The following is a 21,247-nucleotide window of genomic DNA, read 5'->3' as shown; positions in this document are numbered from 1 at the left end:
CTGTGCAAGGGTTTTGCACAGAGTGGTCCTGATCCTCCTCTTCTGGGGTCCCCTGGCGGTGCTACTGACCACTCCTCTTCTCGAGTGCCCCCAAGACTTTACAACTCGTTTAAAGTGGCAATCAGCACTCCCATTAGGATCCAGGTTCAACATTTACAAACTGAAGCTGAATGGTACTTTAAAAACTTCAACAAAGCTTGCTGAAAGCTCTGCAAATGCTTTATAACAGCTTACTATTCACACTGCTCTTATACAAGCTGAAGCCCGTGTGAAATGTCCACTTTTTCTAGAGGAGACTGAGGATATATGTTAGCCTTGCGCACAAAATGATTCTGCCCGTGATTACATGGTAAAATCACAGTAAAAAGCACAACACACATTTGGGTGCTATTTGTTTTTAAGGCACCCCAAATGCAATGTACACTACTGAAGTCGCTCCGACTTCAGAAAAGGTTCCTGTACTACTTCAAGGCGACTTCTAGGTAACCTGTACCCATAGAATTGAATGGAAGTCGCCTCCAAGTCGGATCTCCCATCTATATTGAAGTGACTTTACAGGAAAAGAAATTAGTTTACCCAGGCAAACCCCTCCCTCCAAGAGAGCTGATTATTCTGTGATTGGCCACAGCCAAAGTCGCCTGTCCTGGAGGCGACTTGAAGTCATGTTGTAAGTTGCTTTAAGTCGCGTTGAAGTCACGTTGAAGTCCCCTTGCAAAGTCGCGCTGAAGTCGTGTTGCCCCTGTGTGAATCGGCACTAAGTGACTCACAACAGCAGTGCTTACTTCCTCCACAGTGCTACAATTGTAAAATGTGCATAGTACTCTACTGCTTGTGTAGTCTAAATTGTGTGCAGCATGGCCTGGCTGGCTTCCTTTGTATCCAATAAAGAATGACACCACACAAACACTTTGGATATAAAGATTTTTTTTAGTTCACAATCTTTTTTGAACAATAAATAGTTAATACATAAAAAAATACTTTTAGACAGTGTAAACATTAAATAAAATGTAGCAATATTTCAACAACTTAGCATCAAGTTGTATTTAGGTACTAACTAGAGAGCAAAACACAGCTAAAACACCATGAAGTGCACTCACTATTGAAGTATAGTGTGCCAACACAAGGGCAATAACTCTTATAGATAGTTATATTCCAGCTTCTTAGGCTGGATTCACACCTATGCATGTTTAGTGCTTTTTGCATTTTGCAGATTTGCACTACAGCCCATTTAACATGGTTTCCTATGGAACATGTTCTGTAGTGCAAATCTGCAAAATGCAAAAAGCACAAAAAATGCATAGGTGTGAATCCAGCCTAAGTGAAGATTATTATTGTACCTCGCTATTTACTATTTTAAATATCAATAATGAAGCATGCAAAGGGGGTTATTTACTAAAACCGGAGAGTGCAAAATCTGGTACAATTCTGCATAGAATCCAATTGGCTTCCAGGTTTTATTGCCAAAGCTTTTTAACTGAAAAAGCTAAAGTTAGAAGCTGATTGGCTGCCATGCACAGCTGCACCAGATTCTGAGTGCTCCGGTTTTAGTAAATTTCCCCTACGATGTTAGAATTGATTCACACTATAATATTACTGAAATCTCCTGCATATATATTAGCATATCTTTAATGCATTTTTTGTTGTGCTTTATTTTGTTTAGTTGGGTTTATTTTACTGCAAATGCAATAAAATGCAGCAAAATATGTACAGCAAATTGAAAAAGAAAAAAAAAATCACATCACAAATACACATTAAAGCATGGCTGTTTTATAATGCAAAGGTAATCAAACTGATGACAACTCGCCCCCCCTTTAAATAAATCAGCAGCTAGCCATGTGTATAATAGTATAATTAAAACGAATCCATCACCGCTGTTGTAAATGACATTTAAATGTTCTGTTTTTTTTTCTGCCATAACGAGAAATAGGTTAATAAAGTTTATAAATATGTGTTAAAATTATTTCAGTTATTTTTTGATAATACCATAGTGTGAATCCAGCTTTATTTGAGCCTGGCATAGGTATTGATTAGAGACCCAGAGAGGTAACATGCACTTTTACAATACATATTTATGTATATAAAGCCTATAAAAAAAACTAAAATCCAAACCTATAGTGATAGAATTCTATCCCAGTTTTCACAATTTATACAGCCAAGCATGTTTTTGTGCAAATGTGTATATGTGACATGGCATATTCACATACCAGAGCAATTGATTGCAGAGTAACTCCATGCACTTCGTGCGCAAATATAAACAATGGTAAATAATACCTGGGACAATGATAAGCATCTTTTCACTAGCCTCTTATAGAAGCAGACATTTTCTGACTCATACAGGTTGACCTAGCAAAGGAACAGATCTGGTTCACTCAGCTTGGTAAATAAAGCTGGCCAGAGAGTTCAGCAGGGACTGGCCATATTTTAAACCATCTATGGCTGGTTCTGTTTGAGAGGTGTCCTTCTAATGATTGACTCCTCTCAAACCGGACTGTTGGTATATTTTTATTCAACTGGTGCTTGCAGCCAATCAGTTACTGTCTGGCTGAACAACAAAAAAAAAAAAATCTATGGCCAGATTTAATTGGAACTGTGTTCACTTCAATCATGTGTAAGCAAAAATCGGTTTGTATTTTTTTCCTTTGCACACAATTATGGCATTGCTGTCTGGCAGAGATTGTGAATTACAAAACATTCTGGACAGGTTTAGAAATCCTTTGGCAGATAAGGCAGTTTACATACAGTATGTGTATTTTATGTGTGTATTTAGGTGGAGTTCGGGTTTAAAATAAACAAATCTCAGAAGCCTCAGTGTCGGGAGAGTATTAATTGCTATGTCTTTTTATGCTTTTTGTCTTTTTACGCTACTGCTTTTTTATTTTATAGCATATATATGTATAAAATATTGCAAATAAAAAACTATTGGCACCATCCCCTTCCCTACTGACACTAACCGATGCCCTACTGACACCATCCACTGCCCTACTGAAACCACCCTCTGCCCTACTGACACCATCCACTGCCCTACTGACACTGTCCACAACCAGCCACTGCCCTACTGACACCGTCCACTGCTCTACTGACACTGTCCACAACCAGCCACTGCCCTACTGGCACCATCCACTGCTCTACTGACACTGTCCACAACCAGCCACTGCCCTACTGACACCATCCACTGCCCTACTGACACTGTCCACAACCATCCACTGCCCTACTGACACCATCCACTGCTCTACTGACACTGTCCACAACCAGCCACTGCCCTACTGAAACCACCCTCTTCCCTACTGACACCATCCACTGCTCTACTGACACTGTCCACAACCATCCACTGCCCTACTGACACCATCCACTGCTCTACTGACACTGTCCACAACCAGCCACTGCCCTACTGACACCATCCACTGCTCTACTGACACTGTCCACAACCAGCCACTGCCCTACTGAAACCACCCTCTTCCCTACTGACACCATCCACTGCCCTACTGACACTGTCCACAACCAGCCACTGCCCTACTGACACCATCCACTGCTCTACTGACACCGTCCACAACCATCCACTGCCCTACTGACACCATCCACTGCCCTACTGACACTGTCCACAACCAGCTACTGCCCTACTGACACCATCCACTGCCCTACTGACACTGTCCACAACCAGCCACTGCCCTACTGACACCATCCACTGCTCTACTGACACTGTCCACAACCATCCACTGCCCTACTGACATCATCCACTGCCCTACTGACACTGTCCACAACCAGCTACTGCCCTACTGACACCATCCACTGCCCTACTGACACTGTCCACAACCAGCCACTGCCCTACTGACACCCTTTCCACTGCTCTACTGACACCGTCCACTTTTAAGGTAGGCTAAGTTTATGTCTTTACAGTGACATTTGTTTTATTATGTTTTTCTACATTTTCCTTACTATTTAGCTGGGCCTTGCTAGTTAATGTCTTTTTTTTTTTTAAGGGCACCAAACCCCAGTGATCTTTGATCTCTTTCATGTTGTTCAGGTGTATCTACACCTCTCAAAGGTTGCCTGCCCCTGCTATACGCTATACTTGCTTTGAGTTGCTGAATATAGTTTAATAATCTGTCATTACTGTGACACAGGCTACATAAATATACCATGACCCATTTGTGGGACATTTCTCACTTGCTTTGTGATTGAATAAAGGGCTCATCTAATGAACTGAAATAACAGGTTATTTCCATGAACTGCGCACATGTAACTAAAAGGTACTTAGGTGCTTTGGTGGCTGTAAAGGTTTTAATTTATCCAGTTCATTATATACCAAGTAATAGTAATTTACTATTCGGCTCTTCGGTATGTGCTTGGGAGCATATTACTGGATAATAGCTGGGGGTTCATTCATTATTACAGAAAAGCATGTAGCATGAACTTGATGTGAACCAACTCTAATAGAGCAGACATTGCGTTGTGCACCTTCATGATTCAGTCCAGGTCTATTCAAGATTGTTTTGAACACAAGACTCCATGGCTAGCCAAAATAATTTCCCTGTACTCAGGACTTTACTCTACCTTCAGGTCCTCGGGTGTAGCGTGAACTCCAGGAACTACAGTGGCCTCCCAACCACTCTAATTGGAGCTCTTCAGGCCCAAAACCAGGGATAGAAATCTCACATACTCAGGCCTGTCACTGTGGGCATTAACATGATGTTCCATGCCCTACAGGGATACGAGGGGCTTCCAGCATGACACAGTGACAACTCCAAACCCACTCTATGACTAGCGAACTTGTTCTCCATGTTTCACAGGTTGTTGCATCATGAAAAGGTTCTTAATAACAGCAATATCCAGACCAGAAAGCATTTAAATATAAAGCTGTTTACTTAAAGAAAGTCTTATATCAAATCCAACACAGTGGTCATATTCCCTAGCAAGGTCAATAGAATTGCACTATATCCTATGGTCACAGTTTTAACAACACAAAACTCTTCAGTGTGCCATTTAGAGTCAACAGGAAGAGAACTCCCTTCTCAGGGGAGGAACCTATTGCTTTCCCCTGAGGCCGGGTTCACACTGGTACGACGCGACTGTCTTTCCAACTTTACCTTGCAACATCGGTCCTACATCGGTCCTACTTCCATCCGACTTGAATGAACAGGATACGATTTTGCTCCGACTTTGAGATAGTCGACTTGTCCTTTGACCAATGAAAACAAGCTCCAGTGTGACATAAAATCCTTTTCCTTCTGCTGCAATCACCATGTCTGATTTCACAAGTCAGATGGTTAGGACAAGGCTCCAAATTTGATATTGAATGGGCTGCAAAAGGACCAAAGTAGTGTAGAAACCTCTTTCAAAGTCAGGCCAGTGTGAACCAGGCTTGAAGGGGAAAATGCCTAACTTTGGGTCACTTACATGTTGGCACAGATGTTCCTCACGCAATCAGAGAAACAGGACTTTCTTTCTAACACAAGGTTTTCTTCACTTTTCCACACACAATTCATCCCACTAATGTCTTAAATACTAACTGGGAAAACTGGAATGATGGGCATACCAGGCTTCACAGAGGGGGCCTTCCACAAAATGGACCTTCACCCTGTTCTCTATGCCACAATACTATCTTGAGACTGTATTGGTAAAATGCTTTAACCGCTTCAGCCCGGAAGATTTTACCCTCTTCCTGACCCAGAGCACTTTTTGCAATTCGGCACTGTGTCGTTTTAACTGGCAATTGCACGACCATGCGACGTTACACCAAAACAAAATTGACGTCCTTTTGTTCCCACAAATAGAGCTTTCTTTTGGTGGTATTTAATCTGAGTTTTTTTTTTTGCGCTATAAACAAAAAAAAAACGACAATTTTGAAAATTTTTTTAAACTTTTTGCTATAATAAATATCCCCCAAAAATATATAAAAGAACACATTTTTTTCTCAGTTTAGGCTGATATGTATTCTTCTACATATTTTTGGTAAAAAAAAATCGCAATAAGTGTATATTGATTGGTTTGCGCAAAAGTTATAGCGTCTACAAAATAGGGGATAGTTTTATGGCATTTTTTATTAATTTTTTTAAAATAGTAATGGTGGTGATCTGCGATTTTTATTGTGACTGCGACATTATGGCGGACTCATCGAACACTTTTGACACTATTTTGGGATCATTGTCATTTATACAGCGATCAGTGCTATAAAAATGCACTGATTACTGTGTAAATGACACTGGGAGGGAAGGGGTTAAACACTAGGGGGCAATCAAGGGGTTAAGTGTGTCCTAGGGAGTGATTCTGACTGTGGGGGGATGGGCTTCAACTCACTTGACAGCGATCACTGTTCCCGATGACAGGGAGCAGTGATCTCTGTCATGTCACTAGGCAGAACGGGGAAATGCCTTGTTTGCATAGGCATCTCCCCGTTCTGCGGCTCCGTGACACGATCGCGGGACACCGATGGACATCGAGTCCGCGTGACCCGCAGGCACGACCATGCTGTATGCGGCGGGCGTGCGCGCCCGCTAGCCCCGCCAAATAAAGGGGACTTACAGGTACACCCATTTGTCCACCGCTGCCATTGTGCCAACGTATATCGGCGTGCAGCAGTCGGCAAGAGGTTAACCTGCACTTTATAAACTTTGTGATGTTTGTTTTCAAGCAATTCATAGCTTCTAACTTTCTAACTGATTTTGTAAGAAAATGAGTCATAAAGGAATTAGTGAGTATCAACCAAAGACGGGATGGGCAGCTTAAGTTGGCACAGTCATGGGAACTGTCATTTGTAATATATAGTCATACAAGTACAACCCAATCCAAGAGGAAATAATATACATATTATAGTAGGGTTATAACTACAGAAAAAACTATGAACTCAATGTGCATTTGCTAAAGTACTAATGATACATAATTTCCCCTTAGTATAGGTATTTTAAACTGCTTTTAAGAATTCTTAGTCATAAAATGCTCCGGGTACTGTGTACACCATCCGTTTTTGCACATGTTTTTTATGTCAGAGTTAGCACTATTACACAAAAATGCATGTACATCCAGGCCTGTATGTGCACAACATGTGTTATGTAAATTTTATTAGGATGTATTTAATATGTATTGCCATAGTGTCTCCCAGTGTTAGTTCTCCCGCAGACCGCTCTAAAGAGCTGACTGGGGCAGACTGACGCTGGTTGAGATCCGTCTGGTAGTGAAAAGCTTCTTGGGGATGTAGAGAAGTGTTTGCGAAGGGCCCCTGTGCGATGAACAGACAATCATCTGGCAGGGATGTGTTCACTCTGCAAAGACATTATCGGTTATGAGCGGATGTGTGCTTGTGTCACCCCTGTGTGCCTGATCAACACATTCAGGGGGGCCGTGGCGTGCCCCTGCAGATAATCTCCCACCCACAGGAACGGTAGTATAATCTGGCTATGCTTTGTTCTCTGAACAATGCAGAATAAGGATTCCCACCAATGGTAAAAATGGGACCCTTTGGGTGCCTTATGGTCAGACAGCGTCCATGATTTCAAGACCAGCCATGCGGCTTCCTTTGTCTAGCTCAGGGATATGCAATTAGCGGACCTCCAGCTGTTGCAGAACTACAAGTCCCATGAGGAATAGCAAGACGCAAGACTCTGATAGCCACAAGCATGACACCCAGAGGCAGAGGCATGATGGGACTTGTAGTTTTGCAACAGCTGGAGGTCTGCTAATTGCATATCCCTGGTCCAGCTGAAGATGATAACTTACAGAGACAGGGGGCGGGAAATCATACACACTGCCCCTGCCCAGACACGCCCATAAGACTCCCCTAGTCATTGTTCATTGGTTGTTGTATAACCCCTCCTGTTTGAAGGAATGCCTGTGCTTGATTGGCCGATTGTGAAACCATCAAACTCTATTAAGTACTATAAATAAACAAAGCTGAGGCTCCAGGGACAGTCAAGCTGTGGAGCTGAGGATGTAAGATGGTGGTCATGTCTGTGTTACATGGGATGATACGGTAAACAGGGACATAGTAAGATGCACTATACCAGAAGGCTGAAAGGGTGCTTATTAGCGCCCGAAACATGGATTACGCATAGCGTATAGCAAAATCTCCACGACACATGCTAGTGATAATACTGGCCCTATTACATTATTGTACAGTCAATAAAAATCAGTAGTATAAAATGCCATTAGAAATGTTAAAAAAATAGACCTCTATCACAGCAAAGTAGTAAATAAATACTAATAGAAGATTTGTATCTAAAACTTTAAAGGCAATGTAAACCTTTCTACCAATGTGTTTTTCACATTGCCCTGTACACACAGCCTACAGTAGAATACATTTTCACATTCCTATGTCCGAAATGTCTTTTTGTGTTCAAACATGAGGCATATGGCATGGCACTGCACCTGGTAAAGCATGACCTCTATTTATAGTCTAAGAACTGACACTTCCTGTAAAGAAGCGATATATCCCACAATCCCTGGGTCTCTCATTCTAGCACTTGTGAAGGTGAGAGCTAAATAGTAATTTGACCCGACAAAAGCCTAAACAGGTAGAGCGGCTAACAGAGGTTACCATGCTGGAATAGATGTGGTTTAATCACATTAGCACTCCCATATCTGTGATAAAACATAGATGAAAATGGCAACACATGGTTTGGATGCTGTGGGACCCAGAACAAGAAGTTACCTGTTCCTTTAGAGAATGTGGACAAGCTAACAAATACATGGACATATGGGAATCAATTAGCCTGGACACTACAAACTGCAGCTAGAATATGAGTCCATCATTACAAAGTAAGGCAAACAAACAACACAGGGAATATACCTACATTAATGCCTAATTAAAGCAACAAAAACAATTGCTAGTGTACAATGCCTTTTTAAACATAATCATTATTTTACTGTTAGCTGTAGTTTAAAGAAAACAGTCTGTGTGTGAACCCTATAGTGAACCCGTTCTATGTCAATTCAAGACAAAGAAATAGGTACGTTTAACTGGCACCATCCCCTGCTGCACATGCATAACTTACTTTTGTCCCCCTTCTGATCTATTGGGCCTTCTGAAACAGGAAAATTAAGGCATATGTAAGCTCCAACTTTCAATTTGGATTGAGACTGAGTGACTATAGTGGCCAGTCAAAAGCATCAGCGCTGTCATGTGGGAGGAAGGGAAGTGAGTCACATGCTCCCCATACTTGAAGTACTGGGCAGCTAAAATCCTCCCCTGTCCATGAACATAGATTTGCTTGGTCAGCAGATTTGGGTGCTGCACTTCTGAGCACCATCTTATGGCTATGGGTAGCTTAATCTGGCATGCTCAAAGCTTACCTGAGATCGCAGAGAGGTGTGCATTTTGCCTCAGACCTTGTATAAAGAAAATTTCCTTACATTGATGAGTCATTTGGTTTACAATACATGTTACTAGCAGATCCCTTCAAAGACCAGCATCTGTCATGTAGGGTTTAGTTGTTATTAGGTTTGATCCTCTCTGGGATTTGCTGGAAATCTTTTATTAGAGATGGGAGACGTTCTAGCAGCTGTAGGGCTGAATTCTCTAGAGTGTGAAGATGTCCTAGGTTTGTCCTGATGTTGGTGTTTTGTCTGTTGCCTGTATTCCGTCTTTGAACCAGATGTTTGAATTGATGGGTCCGTTGTATGTGGCGATCTAGAAAAATTGGTTAAGTCTGCACGTTCTAGCTTATGCTGCAATCGTTTTGTTGGGGACATAGGAGGTGAGAAGGTGACCTCATTAGACTGGGAAGACTGTTGGCTAAGCCTTTTATTCAAATCATCTTTTTTAGTATTAGATGGGAATCCACTGTTTACTGTTTGCTTGTCGTTTTGTCTTTGAGCTTTGTTGGAAATTTCTGCATCCTTCTGGCAATGACTTTGAGGTGATGATGAAGTAGAAGATGGGGCATCACTGGAATATGATGATGGTGAAGACTGTTGACTATGCTTGTCAGGTCTTTTTTCTTTTCTGATACTTGAATAAAAATCTGCATTTTCTGAGGCATGAAACTGATGTTTTGGGGAAAGATCAGGGCTTCTGTTATGATGCCTTGGAGGTGAAGATGAAGTGGATGAGGGGAGATCACTAGACTGTGAGGATTGTGAAGAATGGTAATTTCGTCTTCTATATAACTCCTCTTTACTTGAGCTTAGGTTTATCATCACTATTGAATTGTCCTTATTTCTTTGAGCTTTTGGGGAAATATTTTGATGATGCCTAGTAGGTGAAGAGGATGATGCCATTTTCCTGGTATTAGGAGGAGAATGTGAAAGTTTGTGGTCAGTTCTGAGTTGCCGTCTCCTTTCTGGTGACTCTGGTTTCCTTGCTCTTTCTGGTGATTCCTGTTTCCTTGCTCTTCCAGGTGATTCAGGTTTCCTTACTCTTTCGGGTGACTCCATTTTATTTGCCCTTGCAGGTGATTCAGGTTTCCTTGCTCTTTCGGGTGACTCCATTTTACTTGCCCTTGCAGGTGATTCAGGTTTCCTTGCTCTTTCGGGTGATTCCATTTTACTTGCCCTTGCAGGTGATTCAGGTTTCCTTGCTCTTTCGGGTGACTCCATTTTACTTGTCCTTGCAGGTGATTCAGGTTTCCTTGCTCTTTCCGGTGACTTCATTTTACTTGCCCCTGCAGGTGAGTCAGGTATCCTTGCCCTATCAGATGAATCATTTTTTGTCCTTTCTGGCGATTGCACCTTTTTTGGCTTTTGTGGTGTTTCCATTTTTTTTGTGAACCCAGGTAAGCCACCTTGCAAATCAAGTTTTTGAGAAAAATGTTGGGTTGATGCTGAAACATCATTTGTCAATGATTTATGTTGATGCTTATGATGTCTTCCATCATTCCTATACGGTAATGCATCCTTTCCATCATCACCAGAAGACACTTTTGGATTCTCTTTAACAATGTTCTGAACACTTTGAACATGATATTCCTGAAACTGCACTCTTTTTCTTTCATTACCAGAAGTTTTTGTTAACACCTCTGATTTGTTATCTAATTTTGGGGATTGTAGTACAGTGTCCTTTTTTATGTGTAATATGGGTTTCCTACCCTCATTAAGCAAGGCATTATCTGTAAGTGTTATGCCCATTGTCTTTTCTTGTGAAGTGTCCTGTATATCTTGACTTTGTGGTTCTTTAATTGGCTTTCTTACACGAACTGCGGGCTGTTTCTGTAAATTGTCTCTTTGAGAGATATCTTTAGCATTTTGATCTCTTTTAAATAACCTGTCTGTCTCTGTAGCCACTGTTCGTAAAGTGTTCTGTTGAGTTTGTTGAACAGGTAGTGATTGTTTTTGTGTACTTTGTTGTTCTCTAGAACTAGATAAACTAGGCACATCATCCTTGTGTGTATCTTTCTGTGGGTGCATTGTAGTTCTTTCTTCTTGAGAAGTGGAAATGGATGGCACAGCGGCAGTATTTGAGAGATTGATTTCCTGTGATTTTCTGCTTTGTTGTGTTATATCCTTAGGTTGGGTTCCTTGAGTTTTGGGTCCAGACTCTTTATTGTTGCTGGTAGCAGAGGTAGAATTCTCTGAAATAGGATAATCTTCCACTGGCAACTCCAGTTGGTGAGTTTTTTGCTGTGCCTTTCCTCTGTTCTGTGCATTGGAAGTTTTTGCCAAATGGTTTTCTTTCTGATTGTTTTGAGAAATGTTTTCATTCTGGTCAGTGGTATTTTTTGTTTTATTGTCATTTTGAGCATTTGATTTGTACTCAATGGTATCCTTTTCAGATGTTATGGTGCTTGCATCCTGATTGCCTGTTTCAGTAGTAGTTATATCTTCAGGCTTATGATCTTTAATGATATCCTCAGACCCTTCATCCTGCAGTGATTGCTGCGTAGTTGATGGATTGTCATGGTCCAGTGAGGACACTTCCTCAGGCAGATCATTTCCATTTTGCTTATCATTGTTGTTCTGTGTTAGATCACTTGGCCCAGAGGGAATGTTTTCTGTTATCGCCTCTATATCACTGCTTGTTTCGTTAGAAGGTGTTTCATTGTGTATCCTATAGGGTGGTACTGTTTGAGCAATCTGTCCACTAACATTTGGATTAACAAAAGCAGTAGGTATTGGTCTTTGTGGTTTCCTGGAGAGAATTTTGAATGAGAGAGGCTGCATTCCAGGGTATTTCCTCTCAACCCACAAACAAGAAAGCACCAAAAATATTATGCCTCCAAAGTACACAACTGCTCCAACTCCTAATATAGACAGCCCGACTGTCCCATATGGATTTAAGTAGCCTACTGCAATCAAGGCTGCTGACCCCATGAAGAAAAGACAGGTGATGATGCCAATAGTCCACAGGATTATAGGTGGAGGCTTCCTTGCTCTGGCAAGTCTTCTTGCTGCTGGAGCATTTCCAGGGACCAAACAGGGTCCCGGCTGTCCTCTCATAATCAGGTGATTTTTCTCGCCAGCTCTCTCTTCACTGATATCTACACACTGTGTTCATGTCTTGTCGTATCACCCACAATAAAGCAACACTTTGCCCTTCCCAGCTAAAAGCACTTCACATAGCACAAACAGGAAAAACTTGCTCATCAATTACTATGCAGTGACTACACTGTTTTCTTGCTGTACAGTAAACTTTGATTAAGAGTTAACCTGGCAGCGTCTTCTTTTGTAGCTATACCAGCTGAACTACTGAATACATCTTGAGATTAAACTGAACCAGGGCTGAACTGGGACAAAAATGTGGCCCTGAAATTCATCCAGACTGGCCCACTTTAATTTTGAGTGTCCCCATCAGCACTCCCCATAAATCAGAGTGTCTCCATCAGCACCCCCCTTACATCAGAGTGTCCCCATCAGCACCCCCCCTTACATAAGAGTGTCCTCATCAGCACCCCCTTACATCAGAGTGTCCCCATCAGCACCCCCCTTCATCACAGTGTCCCAATCAGCGCCTCCTTACATCAGAGTGTCCCCATCAGCACTCCCTTACATCAGAGTGTCCCCATTAGTACCCCCCTTCATCAGAGTGTCCCCATCAGTGTCCCCCTTACATCAGAGTGTCCCCCTAGGTACCCCCTTACATCACAGTGTCCCCATCAGCACCCACCTTCATTACAGTGTCCCCCTCAGTGCCCCCTTACATCAGAGTGTCCCCATCAGCACCCTCCTTACATCAGAGTGTCCCCAACAGCTCCCCCCTTACATCAGAGTGTCCCCATCAGCACGTGGCTGCGTTTGATGGGCACAGGTGGCTGCATTTGATGGGCAAGTTGCTGCATTTGATGGGCATAATGGCTGCATTTGATGGGCACAAGTGGCTATGTTTGATGGGCACAAGCTGCTGCATTTTATGGGTACAAGTGGCTGTGTTTGATGGGCACAGGTGGCTGCATTTGATGGGCAAGTGGCTGCATTTGATGGGCACAAGTGGCTGCATTTGATGGGCAAAGGTGGCTGCATATGATGGGCACAAGTGGCTGCATATAATGGGCACAAGTGGTTGCATTTGATGGGCAAGTGGCTGCATATGATGGGCACAAGTGGCTGCATTTGATGGGCACAAGTGGCAGCATTTGATGGGCACAGGTGGCTGCATATGATGGGCACAAGTGGCTGTATTTGATGAGCACAATTGGCTGCATTTGATGGGCAGAATGGATGTGTTTGATGGGCACAATGGCTGCATATGATGGGCAAAAGTGGCTGCATATGATGGGCACACGTGGCTGCATTTGTTGGGCACAATGGCTGCATTTGATGGGCACAGTGAGGCTGCAATTGATGGGGGTGTTTCAGTATTTTTCAGTTTGTTTGCGCCCCCCAAAAAATTTTGAGCACCAGCCGCCACTGATGGATTGAACAGTGCTCTGTGAGATGTTCAAAGCTCGGGGTAGTTTTTTATAACCTAAGGTTCTATAACAAACCTCTGAGGGCTTCACAGAACAGCTGTATTTATACTGAGATTAAATTACACACAGGTGGACTCTATTTACTAATTAGGTGACGTCTGAAGGCAATTGGTTCCACAAAATTTTAGTTAGGGGTTTTAGGGTAAAGGGGGCTGAATACAAATGCATGCCACACTTTTCCGATATTTATTTGTAAATAATTTTGAAAACCATTTATCATGTTCCTTCCACTTCACAATTATGTGCCATTTTGTATTGGTCTATCACATAAAATCCCAATAAAATACATTTACGTTTATGGTTGTAACATGACAAAATGTGGAAAATTTCAAGGGGTATGAATAGTTTTTCAGGGTACTGTATGTCATGTGCAGCCTGTGTAATACTACTAGAGCCAACATGACATGCAAGAGGCGACAGACACCCAGGTGTTCCAACTAAGGATGAGCCAAACACCCCCCCCGGTTCGGTTCGCACCAGAACATGCGAACAGGCAAAAAATTCGGAAGAACACACGAACACCGTTAAAGTCTATGGGTCACAAACATGAAAAATCAAAAGTGCTTATTTTAAAGGCTTATAAGTAGGGATGAACCCAAACTTCGGCCACCGAAACATATCGGCCGAAAGTGGCCCTTTCGGCAAAAAGCCGAAAGAGGATTCTTGCCCATACTGGCGCCGAAAATGGGGAGGGGCTCCACCCCGCCCCTGGTGCCGCCTATCAGGGGGGCTTCCTATATCGTAGAAGAGAGGAGAGCCGCTGCCGCCTGTTTGATTACAGCGCCGAGAACATCACAGCTTTCATTTCAATAGCTGTGTGTTCCCCGCTGCGCGCTGTCACATACAGCCCCTCCCCCTTGTCCGTGCACTTTAGTAGACAGATCACCCGTTCCAATCCTGGAACGGGTGATCTGTCTATCAAAGTGCCCGGACAAGGGAGAGGGGCTGTATGTGACGGCGCGCGGCGGGGAACACACAGCTATTGAAATGAAAGCTGTAATGTTCCCGGCGCTGTAATCAAACAGGCGACGGTGACTCTCCTCTCCCTTCACTGGCTGCAATGGGGACACTGGCTGCACTACTGGGGACACTGGCTGCACTACTGGGGACACTGGCTGCACTACTGGGGACACAGGCTGCACTACTGGGGACACTGGCTGCACTACTGGGGACACTGGCTGCACTACTGGGGACACTGGCTGCACTACTGGGGACACTGGCTGCACTACTGGGGACACAGGCTGCACTAATGGGGACACTGGCTGCACTACTGGGGACACTGGCTGCAATGGGGACACTGGCTGCATTGGGGACACTGGCTGGCTGAATCTGACGGGCACTGGTGAGGCCGCATTGATCTCTTGTATCATGTCCGCAGTCTCTGACTCTCTGACCATGTCCCCAGTCTCTGACCATCTCTTGTACCATGTCCGCAGTCTCTGACCATCTCCTGTACCATGTCCTCAGTCTCTGACCATCTCCTGTACCATGTCTGCAGTCTGACCATCTCCTGTACCATGTTCCTAGTCTCTAACCATCTCCTGTACCATGTCTGCAGTCTCTGACCATCTCCTGTACCATGTCTGCAGTCTCTGACCATCTCCTGTACCATGTCCTCAGTCTCTGACAATCTCCTGTACCACGTCCTCAGTCTCTGACCATCTCCTGTACCATGTCCTCGGTCTCTGACCATCTCCTGTACCATGTCCTCAGTCTCTGACCATCTCCTGTACCATGTTCTCAGTCTCTGACCATCTCCTGTACCATTTCCCCAGTCTCTGACGATCTCCTGTACCATGTCCTCAGTCTCTGACCATCTCCTGTAATATGTCTGCAGTCTCTGACCATCTCCTGTACCATCTCTGCAGTCTCTGACCATCTCCTGTACCATGTCTCCAGTTGCTGACCATCTCCTGTACCATGTCTGTAGTCCCTGACCATCTCCTGTACCATGTCCTCAGTCTCTGATCATCTCCTGTACCATGTCCTCAGTCTCTGACCATCTCCTGTACCATTTCCCTGTCTCTGACCATCTCCTGTACCATGTCTGCAGTCTCTGACGATCTCCTGTACCATTTCCCCAGTCTCTGACGATCTCCTGTACCATGTCTGCAGTCTCTGACGATCTCCTGTACCATCTCTGCAGTCTCTGACCATCTCCTGTACCATCTCTGCAGTCTCTGATCATCTCCTGTACCATCTCTGCAGTCTCTGACCATCTCCTGTACCATCTCTTCAGTCTCTGATCATCTCCTGTACCATGTCCCCAGTCTCTGACCATCTCCTGTATAAAAATATTTTTAAAAACAGTCACTTTCAGTATCTGTGTTGTTTTGGTATCGGTTTCGGTTTTCGGGATCAAGGAAGATTTCTTTTCGGTATCGGTTTCGGCACCAAAAAACCCATTCGCTGCATTCCCTACTTATAAGGCTTATATGCAAGTTATTGTCATAAAAAGTGTTTGGGTACCCGGGTCCTGCCCCAGGGGACATGTATCAATGCAAAAAAAAATTTTTAAAATGGTCGTTTTTTTCAGGAGCAGTGATTTTTTAATGTTTAAAGTGAAACAATAAAAATGAAATATTCCTTTAAATTTTGTACCTGGGGGGTGTCTATAGTATGCCTGTAAAGTAGCAAATTTTTCCCGTGTTTAGAACAGTACCACAGCAAAATGACATTTCTAAAGGAAAAATTGTCATTTAAAACTGATCGCGGCTGTAATGAATTGTCGGTCTCTGCAATATTGATAAAACTCATTGAAAAAAACGGCTTGGGTTCCCTCCCCAGTCCATTACCAGGCTTTTGGGTCTGGTATGAATATACATTTTTATTTTTTTATTTTTTAGTAAAGGACTTGTCCCAAACTGTCTTTTGTCTTTTTTACCATTTTTTTTTTTTAAATTGCATTCATACATGTCCCCTGGGGCAGGACCCAGGTCCTCAAACACTTTTTCTGGGAATAACTTGCATATAAGCTTTAAAATGAGCACTTTTGATTTTTCATGTGCATGTCCCATAGACTTTAACGGTGTTCGTGTGTTCGTCCAAGTTTTTTGCCTGTTCGCATGTTCTGGTGCAAACCGAACCGGGGGGTGTTCGGCTCATCTATAGTTGGAACACCTGGGTGTCTGTCACCTCTTGCAGGTCATGTTGGCTCTAGTAGTATTACACAGGCTGCACATGACATACAGGGGGTTATTTACTAAAGGCAACTCCACTTTGCACTACAAGTGCAAACTACAAGTGAAAAGTGCACTTGAAATTGCACTGAAAGTGCACTTGGAAGTACAGTCACTGTACATCCGAGGGGGACAAGCAAGGAAAATAAAAAACAGCATTTTAGCTTGCACATGATTGGATGATAAAATCAGCAGAGCTTCCCCTCATTTCAGATCTACCCCTCAGATTTACAGCGACTGCACTTCCAAGTGCACTTGTAGTGCAAAGTGGATTTGCCTTTCGTAAATAACCCCCACAGTGCCTTGCAAACGTTTTCATACCGCTTAAAATTAGCCACATCATTTTGTCATATTACAACCATCAACGTAAATGTATTTTATTGGGATTTTATGTAATAGACCAACACAAAGTGGCTCATAATTGTGAAGTGGAAGGAAAATGATAAATGGTTTTCCAAATTTTTTACAAATAAATATTGGAAAAGTGTGGCGTGCAGTTGTATTCAACTCCCTTTACTCTAAAACCCCTAACTAAAATTTTGTGAAACCAATTGCTTTTAGAAGTCACCGAATTAGTAAATAGAGTACACCTGTGTGTAATTTAATATCAGTATAAATACAGCTGTTCTGTGAAGCCCTCAGAGGTTTCTTATAGAACCTTAGTGCACAAACAGCATCATGAAGGCCAAGTCGCAATCAGTTTTAAATGACTTTTTTCCTTTAGAAATGTCATTTTGCTTAAGTACTGTTCTAAACATGGGAAAACTGTGCCACTTTACAGGCATACTATAGACACTCCCCAGGCACGATATTTAAAGGAATATTTCATTTTGAATTCGCTGCGAACACTGCATAATGTTCGTTGTTCGCCGAACAGCCGAACAACCAAAGTTCGGCCAGAACTTATGCTTGTGCCGAACCGTTCGCCCATTCCTAGTTCCAACCCTGTATGCAGGGATGGACTTGCCATCGGGACTACCGGGAGTTTTCCGGTGGGCCGATGGCTCAGTCGGCCAGTTTCAGTAGCCTCCTATTGCCTCGGAGGTCCGGGGCGATCTACCCGTCAATCGCCGAAGGGTAGATTGAGATTTAGCTCGATATGCAGAGTAGCGCAGGAAGCGTCTGTCTGTAAGTTCTCTCTCATGTCATGCAGTGCTGCTCGCTCCCTGGCGGCCCCTCCTCTCTTCTCATCTATCCCAGATGATGTCACAAGCCAATGGGCATACACGAGAAGAGAGGAGGGGCCGCCGGGGAGCGAGCAGCTCTGCATGACATGAGAGAGAGAACTTACAGACGCTTCCTGCATGCTGGCCAGGCTAGTAAACAATCCCATAATGTGCCCCATAATGTGCCATGTGCCCTGATGATGTGCCCCCTGATGTGCCCCATAATGTGCCCTGATGTGCCCCATGCCCTGATGTGCCCTGTGCCCTGATGTTCTATATGCCCCGATGTGCCCTGATGTGCCATGTGCCCTGATGTGCCCCTTGCCCTGATGTGCCCCGATGTGCTATGTGCCCCAATGTGCTATGTGCCCCATGCCCTGATGTGCCATGTGCCTTGATGTGCTATGTGCCCTGATGTGCTATGTGCCCTGATGTGCCCTGATGTGCCATGTGCCCTGATGTGCCATGTGCCCTGATGTGCCCCGTGCCCGATGTGCTATGTGCCCCAGTGTGCTATGTGCCCCTTTGCCCTGATGTGCCCCGTGCCTTGATGTGCCATGTGCCCTGATGTGCTATGTGCCCTGATGTGCCCCAATGTGCCATGTGCCCTGATGTGCCCCAATGTGCCCTGATGTGCTATGTGCCCTGATGTGCTATGTGCCCTGATGTGTGCTATGTGCCCTGATGTGCCTCGTGCCCTGATGTGCCATGTGCCCTGATGTGCCACGTGCCCTGATGTGCCATGTGCCCTGATGTGCCATGTGCCCTGATGTGCCCCGAAGTGCCCTGATGTGCTATGTGCCCTGATGTGCCCCGTGCCCTGATGTGCTATGTGCCCTGATGTGCCATGTGTCTTGATGTGCCCCGTGCCCTGATGTGCTATGCGCCCTGATGTCCCCCGTGCGCTGATCTGCTATGCGCCCTGATGTGCCCCATGCCCTTATGTGCTATGTGCCCTGATGTGCTATGTGCTCTGATGTGCCCGTGCCCTGATGTGCTATATGCCCTGATGTGCTATGTGCCCTGATGTTCTATGTGCCCTGATGTTCTATGTGCCCTGATGTGCCATGTGCCCTAATGTGCTATGTGCCCTGATGTGCCCCGATGTGCCCTGATGTGCTATGTGTCCTGATGAGCCATGTGCCCTGATGTGCTATGTGCCCTGATGTGCCATGTGCCCTGATGTGCTATGTGCCCCGTGCCCTGATGTGCCCCAATGTGCCCTGATGTGCTATGTGCCCTGATGTGCTATGTGCCCTGTGCCCTGATGTGCTATATGCCCTGATGTGCCCCATGCGCTGATGTGCTATGTGCACTGATGTGCCCCATGCCCTGATGTGCTATGTGCTCTGATGTGCCCCATGCCCTCATGTGCTATGTGCCCTGATGTGCTATGTGCCCTGTGCCCTGATGTTCCCCGTGCTCTGATGTGCTATGTGCCCTGATGTGCCCCGTGCCCTGATGTGCCATGTGCCCTGATGTGCTATGTGCCCCAATGTGCCCTGATGTGCCATGTGCCCTGATGTGCCATATGCCCCGATGTGCCATGTGCCCTGATGTGCCCCGTGCCCTGATGTGCCCCAATGTGCCCTGATGTGCTATGTGCCCTGATGTGCTATGTGCCCTGTGCCCTGATGTGCTATATGCCCTGATGTGCCCCATGCGCTGATGTGCTATGTGCACTGATGTGCCCCATGTCCTGATGTGCTATGTGCTCTGATGTGCCCCATGCCCTCATGTGCTATGTGCCCTGATGTGCTATGTGCCCTGATGTTCCCCATGCTCTGATGTGCTATGTGCCCTGATGTGCCCCATGCCCTGATGTGCCCCGTGCCCTGATGTGCCATGTGCCCTGATGTGCCATGTGCCCTGATGTGCTATGTGCCCCGTGCCCTGATGTGCCCCAATGTGCCCTGATGTGCTATGTGCCCTGATGTGCTATGTGCCCTGTGCCCTGATGTGCTATATGCCCTGATGTGCCCCATGCGCTGATGTGCTATGTGCACTGATGTGCCCCATGCCCTGATGTGCTATGTGCTCTGATGTGCCCCATGCCCTCATGTGCTATGTGCCCTGATGTGCTATGTGCCCTGTGCCCTGATGTTCCCCGTGCTCTGATGTGCTATGTGCCCTGATGTGCCCCGTGCCCTGATGTGCCATGTGCCCTGATGTGCTATGTGCCCCAATGTGCCCTGATGTGCCATGTGCCCTGATGTGCCATATGCCCCGATGTGCCATGTGCCCTGATGTGCCCCGTGCCCTGATGTGCCCCAATGTGCCCTGATGTGCTATGTGCCCTGATGTGCTATGTGCCCTGTGCCCTGATGTGCTATATGCCCTGATGTGCCCCATGCGCTGATGTGCTATGTGCACTGATGTGCCCCATGTCCTGATGTGCTATGTGCTCTGATGTGCCCCATGCCCTCATGTGCTATGTGCCCTGATGTGCTATGTGCCCTGTGCCCTGATGTTCCCCATGCTCTGATGTGCTATATGCCCTGATGTGCCCCGTGCCCTGATGTGCCCCGTGCCCTGATGTGCCATGTGCCCTGATGTGCCATGTGCCCTGATGTGCTATGTGCCCTGATGTGCCATATGCCCCGATGTGCCATGTGCCCTGATGTGCCCCGTGCCCTGATGTGCCCCAATGTGCCCTGATGTGCCCCATGCCCTGATGTGCTATGTGCCCTGATGTGCCATGTGTCCTGATGTGCCCCGTGCCCTGATGTGCTATGTGCCCTGATGTGCTATGTGCCCTGTGCCCTGATGTGCCCCGTGCGTTGATCTGTTCTGCTATGTGTCCTGATGTGCCCCGTTCCCTGATGTGCTATGTGCCCTGATGTGCCCCATGCCCTGATGTGCTATTTGCCCTGATGTGCCCCATGCCCTGATGTTCTATGTGCCCTGATGTGCCATGTGACCTGATGTGCCATGTGCCCCGTGTCCTGATGTGCCCCATGCCCTGATGTGCCCCAATGTGCCCTAATGTGCTATGTGCCTTGATGTGCCCCGATGTGCCCTGATGTGCCCCGTGCCCTGATGTGCCCCGATGTGCCCTGATGTGCTATGC

The 21,247-nt window shown here is 45.2% G+C and overlaps 1 protein-coding gene across 1 annotated transcript; it reads right to left on the bottom strand.

The window, feature by feature from the left end:
- Positions 1-1,320: 1,320 nt before the first annotated feature.
- LOC141148656 (uncharacterized) lies at positions 1,321-12,450 on the bottom strand. The gene has a single exon (XM_073636290.1). The coding sequence runs from the start codon at positions 12,361-12,363 to the stop codon at positions 9,427-9,429; it is 2,937 nt and encodes a 978-aa protein (XP_073492391.1). The 5' UTR covers positions 12,364-12,450; the 3' UTR covers positions 1,321-9,426.
- Between the last annotated feature and the right edge of the window lie 8,797 nt (positions 12,451-21,247).

Source organism: Aquarana catesbeiana, linkage group LG01 (genome assembly GCF_042186555.1).
Source record: "Aquarana catesbeiana isolate 2022-GZ linkage group LG01, ASM4218655v1, whole genome shotgun sequence".
NCBI lineage: Eukaryota > Metazoa > Chordata > Amphibia > Anura > Ranidae > Aquarana > Aquarana catesbeiana.
This window is presented reverse-complemented; position numbering and strand designations above follow the sequence as displayed.